Source organism: Athalia rosae, chromosome 3 (genome assembly GCF_917208135.1).
Source record: "Athalia rosae chromosome 3, iyAthRosa1.1, whole genome shotgun sequence".
NCBI lineage: Eukaryota > Metazoa > Arthropoda > Insecta > Hymenoptera > Athaliidae > Athalia > Athalia rosae.
This window is the reverse complement of record NC_064028.1, coordinates 741288-755051: the sequence shown is the minus strand read 5'-3', so window position 1 is coordinate 755051 and position 13764 is coordinate 741288. Positions and strand designations below refer to the sequence as shown.

Below are 13764 nucleotides of genomic sequence, written 5' to 3'. Positions count from 1 at the left end.
CATAATTAAATAATAAATCAACGAACGAACCAAAAAATCATCAAGATATAAGTTCGTACGTAGTTGTACAGATTTGAAATATCGATTCTAGAAATATTGATTCAATGACAATTTTTTATTGCATTCTTGGCAATCCATCGTGTGCGAATCCTATGATGTAAGGCGAAGAATCAGAGAAAAAAAAAAAAAAACAAGAAATATATACGATCACGGTATGCAAAAATAATAGACCTATTTTCCTTTCAATGTCAATCGACATTCTATAAGATTTTGAACGAAAAAAAATTTGACGGATCGACGAGCACCTATTTCATATACCATGATCGTAGATTATTCGTATTTTCGATTATGATTAATGTAAATTAAAATTTCAATTATAAAACTCGTTAAAAGAAAGGAGAGTTCGCGTGGTCGGCACCTCGAGATATGTATCGATTATCCGATTGATGAAATCCCATTGAATTCGACAAACAATATTGAAAAGCGCGTGCGAATTCGTCATTCAATTCTCCGCTGTTTGCAATCACGTCATTTCACAATAGCGCGACAGGTATTTCGTGTACGATTAATTATTCCATTGATTCGTGCGATTTTCGAATACATGTTAAAAATCAAAAAAGACATTTCCACGCCATCGCGATATCACTTTGCTTCATACCGCGGGAATTCATCGTTATGAAAAGTCGAGTGTTACTCTCGCGTTGGGAATCGTTGATCGGATGATAAATATTCCCGAGGTGTTTTTGCACGAAGTACATTTCTTGAATTCAGATTCGCCACGATGCGATTTCGTCAGATTCCTAATCGCATTGGAAATAAATGTAGCTCTCAATTAAAACGAGTGAAGAATTGAAATTACTACTTCGTCTGAAATAATAAAGCCATAAATAATTAACAAATAAATGAACAAAAAAAGATCCAAAAGAATCGCGTCGCTTGTAATCCGATTCTAAATTCAAAAAAATAATAACTCCTTAAATAAAATTATTCCCTAAAAATCTATAATAAATACGGTGGCGTACCGAGACTCGGAGGAAATCGAATCGCATGCCAATATTTCAATCTCCATTAGTCTACACAATTTTGAAAAATTAAATTAATTTCATTTCGATCTGTTTTCGTTCCTCGAGTCGAAGCCTGCCGTCCAGAAAATTTTTCCCCTACCTAACGTAGGTGATAAAATTATAACTCGTTATAAAATTATAATCACTACTCGATATTTTATGTGCTCGTACTACTATATGATCATATCGGATATGCGACGATACATTTGAAAAGGATCTCCTCATGTGAAACACGTTTTCCATCCGTTTTCTTTTTTTTTTCACCGTGATACCGGACGTCCCCAAAGTTCAATCGATTTTCGAGTTTCGCTTCCGCCGTCGTCGTCGTCGTCGGCTTTGATCCCGACGCACGCACGAATGTCGTTTCCACACGGGGCGAGCGAGGGATGTTCAAATTTTACGGCGTATGTCCGGCTGCGGGACGCGGCGTCGCGGACGTGTTCCTTCGAGCCGCGAGGTTAGTCGGTTGGTTAGCAAGTCAAATTTATGCAGATCCCTCGTACGTAGGTACGTTTGCGGGATATACGTACAGACATAACGGAGGGAGAGGAACGGGGGTGGGGGGTGGGGTGTTCGGTAAGGTTGCGATAAATTTGCAAAATCTCATCGAAGGATTATTATTCATCTTGATGTTGCACGTGACAACGCGGTCACGAATGTCGGCGCTGAGTTTCCGTTTTATCGATCAGACATCCGAGCGCACACGCCCCCCGTGTACGTGTGCACCGTACTACCCCTCGGAGTCGCGCGACAGCCGTACGCGTTACGTACGCGTACGAGGTATCGTCCGTGTCAAGTGCGTACGAATACGCGTCCCGAGGGGAGAGGAGATACGAAAGAGAAAGAGTCCAGAAATACGACGGTCGCATGACGCGAGCGCTGCCCGCGTAGTAGTCGCGTGTCTCTCCGAGGGTCCAAAAACCATCCCCGGAGGGATTGCGCGGGCGGGCGGGCGGTCGCTTCGAAAAATTAGGGCAAAAGGAGGGAAACGCGAACGATGTACGCGCGTACGTTGCTCGCGGTCGCGGAGAGACACGAACGCGCTGGGTGGTGAATAAAAAATGAGATCCGAAGGAGGAGGGAGGGCGAAAAAAAAAAAGGCAACGAACGGAATTTCAGCGCAAACGGGACAGGAAGCGAGGAAATTCCTCGTCCGTTTCAACAACAGCGTCGACTATCTGATCACCGTTTTCGCGTATAAATTAATTAAGGAGGTCGTCGTCGTCGATGATTAAATGGCACGAAAGAAATTTCGCTCCGCGGCGTACACGTTGTACGCTGTAAGTTGGAAAAAAATGTCCCGACGATTTCCGCACTTTTTATAAAAAGATCGCGATTTTATACAGGATGACGTATGTGTACAGGTGGGTATAATATGTTCGAGCCGCGGCTTATCGCGGAACTGCACCGCAAACTGGGTATATAAGTCGGACGCGATGTTCGCACGCCAGCGTAAAACGGCCCGCAATTTAACGGCGACGGCGTACATGCGGCTAATATGCATACGACGATGATGATTGTGATTCCGATTGCGATGATACCGAGGGTAAAACTCCGCGTGCAAACGATGTACGTAAAATCTCGCCGAGAGATCAATATTTAACATTTTTATCAGTCGGACATACGCGCGCGAGGAGAACAACGTGTCGAGTGGTCGCAATTAGCGTTCGGGTCGTAGTTTCTTTCCTCCGTCACTTCTTACTTCCCGATTCTCGATTGCGGGATAACGAGGAGAGTCCGGGACGTGCGGTGAATTCAAAGAAAATATTATCGTTCGATCGAAGGAGTGGCTGCGGCGTCGGCGAAAGGTACAATTTATAATTGAATGAAAATAGTCGGGGGTTGATTTTGAGTCGGATGAAACGTATTTTTCAAATTGCTTTTATACATATTACCAAATTCATCCCGAAGTAATTCTTACTGATAATTTGCATGAGATTATGCAAGTTAAATGAGAGATATTTCATCCCCCTCCGTCTAATGAAAACGAAAGTACAGAGATTTATTTCTCGTGGAACGTTGGAACGACGAATGCTTTTACGGGTATAATGCGAAACGCGGTTTCATATCTCCACCGGTTGTGAGAATGTATTCTCATTATTCAGATGAGAATAATCGATCTTCTATTTTTTGGTTATTTTTTTTTTTTTCTCAATATCCATACATTTCATTTCTCGATATCAAACAGATAAAATATTTTCATACCGCAGATGTACCTTGAAACGAGACGAAAATAAATATAAAGTATGATTGGAATTCTTTTTTTCTTTTTTCTTTCAACGGTACAGATATGTATAGAATTTGAAAAACGTTCGATGCACGAGAAGATTCGGAAACGAGGAGGTGCTTTGCAAATTAGAAGGAGAAAACGCGGATAACTGAAGAGAGGAAGAGTTTTTGTTCGGGTACCGGCGCCACCCTTGCCACCGGGGTTTCATTTTCCGTGAAACCTTAGGGGAAAAAAGGAGAGAGAAAAGAGGCGCGTGTCCGAGTTCTTAGGGGTACGATATAAGTTGCCTATACGTACAACTTTTCTTACGCATTTAAGCTTCGGAGGTAATTTCTCGCCCCGCTCCCTCCTACATTAAACTCCCCGCGAAGCACACATTCCAGCTGAGTTACGGATACTGCGAAAACGTGACGGTATAAAAACGCGAGGAAAAAACAAAATAGTATAATAAAATAAAGGAAGAAAGGAAAGCGGCAAAGAAGGGTGAAGATTCTGCCCTAATATCGCAGCTACTTTCGCAATTAATCCGTATTCTTTGTCTTTATTGCCTAATTCGTTGAACGGGGTTATACTTTTGCGAATTCTTATGATTTTTTTCGTTCCCCTCCTCCTCGTTTTTTTTCCACACGTATAGGTATTTTCCGTAAAAATTATCACGGCCCCCGAACGTAAATTTTTTTCCCGTCACCTGCACGTACGCGATTTTTTTTTTCTCGTCTTATTTGAGAGGAAATTTTTTTTTTTTTTTTCCAACCTCCTCTCATCATCGCGCGGCACATTTAGCGCTGGTCTCTCGTGAAAAAAGCGGCGACATCACTCGACCCCACGACCTAGCGGCGAGAATTCCTTCTTTTTCATTCTCCAAAATCTTCACTCCCGCATTTTCGGAGCTTTGCACATCCTTATTTTTCAGGGCCGCGCGTCGGCTCGCTTTGAGTCAACCCTATTTTTAACCCCGTTGAAAGGGAGAAAATAAAATTAAACTCCCTTTGCCGATTCTCAGCCACGCAAATACGAAAAAAAAAATCCCAATTCAACGTACTGAATTGAAACAATCCACGAATTTCGATTTTTATCCAATATCAATCGCGTTTTTCGATTTTCCGTCAATAGTACGAGCACATACCTACATATTTTGATTTTTTTCCTCTGCGTATCTATACAGATATCACCGTACAATAATAATGAATTTCGATATTCTAGGTGTAACAAACGTAAGTCAACGTGATAATTAATATTTCGAATAAATGAAAAATATAAAAACGAAATCAAACGAATAATTGTACAATAAAAATAATGACAATCGTATAACAGTAACGGTGATGATAGTAACGGTACTAACAATATTAACAGTAATAATAAGAATCATAATGATAATAATTATAGTAATAATAATGATGATTATGACAACGATAATAACAAGGTATGCATGTGATGTATATAACAATGCTTAGTTATATAAAAAGAGAGTTATCACAATTATATATAATATTTATGTATATATGTATATATTTCTGTGTTCTGTGAGAGAGCGCGGTCGTTGCGGCGATCTTACCTTAAATATTTCACACCGCGCGATGCCGGTTCGTTCTCACCGAGAATGTCTGTGTCTCTACATATGTCTTTTTATTTATTTATTTAGTTTTCCGTTTTGTTTGTTTGTTTTTTTCTTTTCTTTTTCCGTTCAGTTCCGTCCTTTCCATTTTTCTCATCACTTTGTCGTTTGCTTTTTTTTTTTTTGATATTTATTATTTATTTTATTGTTCGTGTTTTCCCGCACAGAATCTCGTTTTGTTTCCTTTCTCATTTTCTTTCTTTCTTTCTTTCGATATGATATTAAAATATTTAACGATCGATCGAAAGACGTTTTCTCCGTTTCTCTCGCCCTCGCACACTGATGTGCGAGTTCGTTACGTGTTTCGAGAATTAATACGTCTCGTACACGGGACAATGAAAAGACACATAGTTTCGTGAGCGACGTCTGGCTGGCCAGTTCGACCAAGGACTCCAAAATCTCCGTCGTCCCTTCCCTGAGCATCTCGTCCTTATTCACTTTCTCTTTCATTTTTGTTCTCTCTCGTTTTTTGTATGTTTTTTTTGGTTCCTCATTTTTCTCTATAAAACCTTTTTTCTACCCTCTCCCTCTCTGCCCTGTCATCGCACTCTAGAATTTACGAAAAACGAAAATTTGAGACAAGAAAGAAAACCTTTCCTTTATTCTCTCGAGAAAAATTTCGGTCGATTGCAAGTGATTTTGGCAGGGCAGATGGGGAGATGGAATCGCGACAGCGTGACCTAACGTTTTTCTGTTCGTCGAAAGAGAAAAAGAAATTGAAAAAAAAAAACCTAAATTTCCCGAATAACGCGCGATATACCGACGTACCTAATATTTAATGACGATATCCATATCCCTATGTACAAGCACGTGTCATGATAGTTCATCAACTATGTATACGTAATACATACTAATAGACATGACAGCACAGTATATAGTGTGTATAATAATGTAGCACTAAGTTGGTTTTAATCATAAACAATTTACACAGCGGTATAGTTAAGTATGTTATATATGTAATATATGCACGTACTCGACATATGTGCATAAATCTATATATATATATATAAATGTCAAAATATAAATGAGCATGTGCACGAGTGTGAGGCTGCGTGGACCCACGACGCATCCCGTCGCCAAGATTCCGAAAGAAGTCGCGAACGACGAAAGAGAACCATCGCGAGGAACGAGTGAAAAAAAAGGAGAGCCAAAAAAGTCGAAGAAAAAATAAATCAATGGCAAACAACTCGGGAGAGCGATATGTGAGAACGAAAAAAGATTGATCGAGTTCGAGATGCGACTCGGTGAAAGAAAAAATCGATGATAAAATTTTCAAAAAAATGCTCGGCTTGGTCTCGGGTGCGCAGGGGGTCCTTATTGGGTGCTTAGTGACCGTGTTCCAAGGACAGAGGAGAATAATGGCATTGTGAAAACTATGTAGGCTGCTAAACGATGCTAAGGATTGTAAGTACTGCCAGCAATAATATAATAATTATTCAATATAGATACAAGGAGATAGCATTCACATAATTATATGGCGAATTACTGGCCCAGCAAACAGATCAGTGGGTTACAATACAATGCAGGCTGTCTGTGTGTATATACCTGTGATAACCTGAGCATACCCAGGTATGCGTTATAGCTACCCGACGAATCCCCGCGCGTATCTGGATCCGTGAATATCTTTTCATTCGCGATTATTCGCCATATGTACAAACCTACGTCAATTCGGAACTTTCCATCCCCTAATTACCCTAATTCACGCTGTCGCCGACGATCACTGTATCCTCCTTACAAACTATATTCAATTTTACAGCACACGATGATTCGTGAAATAAATTATCCTTTGCGAAACGGAATTGTATGTATATTTCGATATAGTATCGTACTCGTAATGAGAGGAACATATTCGAAACAATTTTTGTACGCCAGTCGCGATTTTGGAATTTTTTTTCGTCAACTGTGATGGTAGAATTTCGAATCGTTCCGCCAAGGATAAGTACAGGGCGTTCTTTTTTATTGTTGTTTTTTTTTTTCTCGTCAACGTGAGAGATGCGCTCGAAGGAGGAATAAGAAATTTTCGTCGACCTTTGAGAAGGTGAATGAATTTTTTAGAAGCCAAAATTTAGTTCATCTCCAAAACACAAAAGACAGACCGTCGAGCGCTGTACGATGTAAAATTTCGCATCGCAATATGACACAACGATGGAGGGTAATGGCCCTACGCAATATTCGTCGTATTCATATGGAGAAAGAAATTAAATGAATAAAAATAAATAAAGATCAACTGACGAACGAAATAAACTCGTATTAAAAATATATGAATAAATAAACGTTAAATATATGTATATACGTGTGTATTGTTTATATACACACGTATATATGGTATAAGTATACGTAATATGTATATGTAAAAATGTGATAATAAAAAATTAAAATTAATTATAAAGTAGGTAATAAGGTATAAGTATATAAGTATATAAGTATAAGTATAAGAAGTCATGCACACCTCAATCTTTCTGCCCTCAACCACGGTGCCGTGTAGTCTCTCGCGTGCCCGGTCCGCGTCTGCACTATTTGCGAATGTTACAAAACCGAATCCCTGCATGCAAGGACAGACAAAACAACATGCATTAAACTCAACTTACAGATTGCCGCGCGCACCGCTGATATTCGTCCGAACCCTCCTCTCGCCGCGGCAACGACTCGATCGTTAACATTTCACCGATCACACGCCAATTTATCCGTCGTCTCGTCACCGCGTCGCCCTGTCGACGCTTCCGTTTCATTCGCGCGCGGCCATTTTGCGAGCGCGCACTACTGCAACAAAATGGCCGACGGTGTCGAACGTTACACGTCGATTACTCGGTTTACTTTGCAACGGAAAGACCGGGCATCTTACAATTCTGACAAAACGGTCGTCGATCGGAGTCGTAATGCGGCGTGAATTCGTGGTACGGACGATTATACAGCGAAGCGTGCCTCATACTGCTTACGGAGACGCACCAAACAACGTGCAACAAATAAGTAAATATGAAATCATTTTTTTCTTTCTTTTCTTTCATTTTTTCTCTCTTTGGTTTTGTTCTGGTAAAAAATCATGGTCATGGTCACATTAATCATCTCATAATCATATCATGTCATCATGGTCATATTATATTAATTAATATTTTGCTGCTTGGTGGCGGGGGTTGGATTTCGGATGGAGGGGGGTTTGGGGAGTCGAGGGGCTTCAGAGTTCATATAACAGTGCGTGTAAACGGTGAATAAAAGGTATTACAATTAAATCGTGAAGTCGATTGTTACGGGGATCATTGGGAGCAAGGTGATTACGGGGCTCTGGAAAATCATAATTAGGATCAAAGAAAGACAGTTAAGATACAAGACTTGATATATGATATGGATTTTCTTTCAGAAGAGTGTCGTGTGTTCGAATGTTAATAATCGTTTTTCTTTCAGTGACGATTGTTTGTGTGTGTGATTTTTTTTATACTTGGCCTGTGTGCGGTACAGCACCCGTTCGATCGCATTAGATTCTCCATGACAGGCAACGAGAGGTAAGAGCTGAATACATGATAGTGTGTCGTCGAAATTTTCGTCGCAGGACGTAGAAGGAAAACTCAATTGTAATCACGTGCACGTGAATACAGGTTCACGTATAATCTACCTACGTCCTCGTCATCCTCCCGCGAACCCTTGACTTTCGAATAATCCTATTACGTATAAAAAAGCGCGGCGTGGGTCGAGAGCACACCCCCGATTTAAACCTCGAACGAATTCCATCGCAAGTATTTTTGCGATATTCGAGCCATCTTTTTCGCGACTCCACCCCCCGGAATGAATCGGTGGTAATTATCGCGGCGTCGCAGCTCGCTCGATTATCGGATAACGTACTCGTGTATAAAGTGTATCGCTTGTACGGCGTATATATTTCTCGGTATTACATAGCCCGCCGGTGCTCGCGGGGGCGACAATTGGATGGATATTATCGCGCCGCGTAAAGCTGACCGTCGAAATGAGGTTTCTCCGGCAAGTGGCGGTGGGTGTCGAGTACCCAAAGCGAACGTCCGCAGGTATATATACCTCGGCAGGTTGGGATAATCGGACCGAATTTCACCGCGAGAACGACGATTTCCCGTTCCACCGAGTGCAGCAGCACTTATGGTCATTCGACCCTCTCCCCGTTACGCCGCGCTTCGTCGTCGTCGTCGTCGTCGTCGTTTACGCTTTTCCATATTCCTCGGTGTTCGAAGAGAAATGTGAATTCGTAATAAATTGCGCTACCCCCGGCAAAATGCGATATACTCGACTTTTACTTAACCCGCATTACGTGTACGGCAGAGGTATAGATGTACACGGAAATAGCCGAGTGCAGTCGCACACCCCGTTGACGACATATGACCTGGGTATACCTAGACCCTCGCCTGCCACGTAACGCGCGCGACGTCGGATGCAAAATTTCTTCGAGTTTTTTTTTTTCACACGGGAAAAAGTTTTGCACGAGCGACGCAGCGCCCACCGCACCCGCACCCTAATTGCGAGCTCGCGAGTTCGCGCGAGCCTCTAATAAATTTCAAGGTGTTTCAAAGCGGGGAATCGTGTGTTCCGCAAAGCTGCAGGCGCGTTGTAACGACGATAATGAATAAATAAATTCAACCGTCGAGAGTTCGAAATTGTCAAAAGTTTAAGTGGATAACGCTCTGCGAATGTGAGATAAATCGAACAATCGTGGCGCTCCAAGTTCGCGGTGATCCGAACGAGTTACAGCTTCGTTATTATCGCTCTTCGGTGATATCCGTCCCGGCTGAATTCGCGCGAGATTTAATTAAACATATTCGTAAGGGATATTAACGCAGCGCGTCGAACGCGGGGGAGGGTAAGCGAGACCCTCGCTCGACGTACGTAATATACTTCGGAGTAAATAATTCGCGGGCGAGTAAACCGTGTAAATAATTACGCGAAGCAACCCTTCCGAAGATCGGGCGAGAGCAACGGCGCCAAAATTTCCGCGGGGGTGGAAAAGCGATTATATCGGAAGTTGAAATAGGGAAGAGTTTGCTCGAGCGTGGTTCGTTTCACCGAAAAGCCCCCGCGCGAATCGCCGTACAAATTTCATCGAGTACACCGCGGGTATCCGAATTCGCTGGATTTTGTGGAAAAAAAATACATTCAATCTGATTGAGAATCCATAACGACAAATGCAATCGAACGGGTTTCTCATAATTCAATTATCAAGTGTAATAATAGCTGATCGACACGTGTCCAATGACTCCGTGGAAGGAGGAAAAAAAAATAACGTATCACCGCAGAGGCAGAACTACGATTTTCGAGACGAAAAATTATCAAAATGCGGGAATCTCGAATATATTCAAATGTCTTCGGTGTGTGTATGTTGTTGTTCGCTTTTGCATAATTTACATTGTAAACGACGATATGCTTTTTTTGGATAATCAGAGCCAGTTGAAAATTTTCATTTCGTTTGTACCAGACACGGTGCAAAAGTCATCGTGAACTATAGACGAGGCAGTCGGTCATTCAACCGAGAGTACGATTCAATTTTTTTTTTCAATTCTATTCCTAAAACGTCGATACCAAAAACCGATACTTCTCATCTGCTCGCACTTGGTGTATACCCGATAGTTTCTCCCTCGGAACGAAAGAGATAACGGATAATTTGTTCGTTCGTATGTAACCCCTGCGGTTGAAGTAGCAGTTGATATTTCTCCGCTATTCTAGCACCGACGATAAATGAGAGTCGAGTCAGTCGGTTAGAAACTGATATCCTTAATTACGTTCTCCGCTACTGAGATGGCGATCTTACCACGCAACTCGACGCCTGCACGGTTGCACAAAACAAAGAGCCGTGCTATACGACGCCTATAAACGTACGCGACTTAATTCGCGTAGCGCGGCATCCACGCTCTCCTTCTTTTTCAACATTTTCCCCACGAAAGGAACGAAACAAATGGAAACATTCGGATGGAATAAAATTTCACCTTTGATAACAACGCGTTATATGCATAACACGATCACGTACACGTCCCGCGGAGTCGAGAAAATTCAAAACAAAAAAAAAAAAAAAGAGAGGAAGAAGAAAAAAAATTAGAACAAGGTGCGGACAGCTTCCTTGACTTCGGAGCTTTACGGGTTGACCGCTTCATTAATTGTTTTTCTTCGGATGTGAGCTAAGTATATTACGTATGTGCATAAAGTAACAAGAATTTAAACGGTCTAGCGTGTTTTCAAGCAGTTTTGAACCAACAACAGTCGTATTATATAGAAAACTCTCGCGGCGTTTTCTTTTCGATAAAGGAACTGCGATTAGACCCAGCTTAAAAACCGGTACCGTGTAAATATCAGTCTGATAAAAGCAGAAAAGAAAAAAACTGAATTTATCTCGCGGCTACGGAGTGTTGAGACTTATTAACAGCTCGTAAATTTTTCGTATGCAGGATCTCGCATTACCGAATCCTGACCAATTAATTTCTCCTCGTATCGAATGACCGATTGCTCGCCTCATTTATGACAAACGTACGCAAAGTAATTTCAATTCAAGTCAACTTCGGTCGATTCGATTTTGAATGGTGAATATGACTAAACCATGACTGTCATTAGTTGATGTGACAACCTGCGTGTCACAAAAAATGAGAAAAAAAACAATAATCTATAGATATATATATATATATAACGATATAACATAATAATATACCTATATGTAACATGACAACGAATTTTTGGCAGCCGATATATGTACAAAGCATTCTTTTCTTTTTTTTTTTTTTTTCAAGTCTCTTCAAACAGTAGAATTTTTCTTATCGACGATAATATTGGGTTGTAACATGTATAACGTAAATTCATCGGTAGAACGATTTGCTACGTCGTTGTTCGTACGCAATTAGTATTCTTTAGTTTTTTGCCTTTTTCTTTTTTCTTGCAGCGAAGACTAAATATCGAGCATTTATCCAATTTACGTCATGATTGACAACCCAATGATTGTGTACTGTATATTCCATTGCGATACATATATATATTATCTACACTTGCGAGTTGCGTATATTATATTCTTTTCCAATCGTATTGATTTTTTTTCATCGACTTCGTGCAAATTAATTTCTATGCAATATGTAAATTCGAAATATGATCACAAATCAAGAGAAATCAAAACACCGATAGTATACGTAACAATAACGATCATGTGCGATTCCTATGCATAAATGCTAGAAGTATCATAACGAAATAAGCTATGTAATATCATCAAGATTCCATACGTCAGTATAAAGTGTCAAACGTATAATAATACTAATAAGATTAATAATATTAATAGTAATATCGATATACGCTGCAATTCAGAATCAAGTCAAATCTCATCTACTTTTGCTCTCATAACGCTTTTTCCATATCCATGTCACATGTGTTAATCAAGGCTCGTTAAAAGCACTGTCTTTTTTTCGATATATTCCTTCTGGTTTTTTTTTTTTTTTTTTTTTTAATCAGCGAGTGCGTGTGCGTGTGCGTGTGCGTGTGCCGTGTGCCTAATAACAATTTTCAACTATATAATGTAACAATTATTCAATTATCTTGTGTCATATCGACAAAATAATACGATAACGATGATAACGATATAATAATAAGCGACTCAAGCAATGAAAGCTAATATCATTCAAATTCAGGTTAAATAAAATATGGGTTCCGCGCTATGGCTATTAGGTAACGTCAAACGTAACAAAAATGAGAAAATCAAGTGGCGAAAGAGATGAAAAAATGTATCAAAATTCGGGGGAGGGGGGCGGAGGAGGGGAAGGGAGGGATGATAAATCAGACGAATGTAACAGGGTCTGTGGAAATAAAATACTTTTGAAAACTTGACGTTACGTCGCGACATTGATCGTGTGGTAGGTACGTGTATTTGTGATGCGGGACTCGAGGCGGGGGTTTGAATGGAAAAGGGAATACGGGTATAAATATATAATAATATAAAAGGGTGTATTATATATTATATATTTAAATACGAGGGATGATCGAAATATATGTATATAATATATATATATAGTGACCAAAGCTGCAGACAGCGATATAGAAGCGCACAAAACAATACAAGATCGAATCAAAAGAGTATACAGAGATAATAATGTATATATTTATGCATATAGATGTACATACATATGTATATATACATATACGCAAATCGAGGAATAATCGTGATCGGTTGTACGACGTTCGATCGTTCGATCGTTCGATCGTCTTCGATGTATGTGTGCATGTGTCCGTTGCGTGTCTGATTTTAAGTAGATCGGAATCGGGGAGGGAGGAGGAGATCGGAGTATTATTTATAAAAAAAAATATCCAAAAGAATTGAAAAACCGAGGTGTATGGAAACCAATAAAACTTCAAGGCTTATTCTTCGCGTGCGAAATGTTTTTTTACTTCAAATTCTACTCGCTGACTGGAAGCATCAACGTCGCGGTCGTAAAAATCGAATAAAATTCACATCGCCCGTATAAAGTTTCCGGAGTCACTGAGCAGCGTTGTTAAAATTTCGTTTCGACTGTAGTTAGACGACCGTGAATTCTCGGTTCATCCGTTCGAATTTTTTACCAAAACTTTTCGCACAGCCTTGAAATTTCAGTCGTAGTCGATTGATTTTACTTTTTTTTTACTTCGGCGTACCTACTCGACGTGGGTGTCGGGTGTGTCGAGAGGGTAGAGGGCATTTCATGTAGGGGATTCGGGAGGGGGATCTAAATCAACAGCACATATCTTTTGAAAATGATCGCGCGGTGAAAAGTTTCATCAAATTCAAATGGACAGCATCACTTCCGGGCAGAACCGACAAAGATCGTACGACTGTAGATTCACAGTGAAAAATACGTGTAATTCACGTGCTTGGATGTATACGTTTGTACAACGTCCAAACA

The 13764-nt window shown here is 40.5% G+C and overlaps 1 protein-coding gene across 11 annotated transcripts in view; it reads right to left on the bottom strand.

Moving 5' to 3' along the window:
- Nucleotides 1-13764, bottom strand: part of LOC105685463 (RNA binding protein fox-1 homolog 2) — a 95160-nt gene that overhangs the window by 23238 nt on the left and 58158 nt on the right. For all 11 annotated transcript variants that reach the window (XM_012399565.3, XM_012399563.3, XM_048653002.1 and 8 more), the window contains one exon: nucleotides 7359-7451. In XM_012399565.3, coding sequence (XP_012254988.1) covers nucleotides 7359-7451 — 93 coding nt within the window. The remainder of the gene's footprint in view (nucleotides 1-7358; nucleotides 7452-13764) is intronic.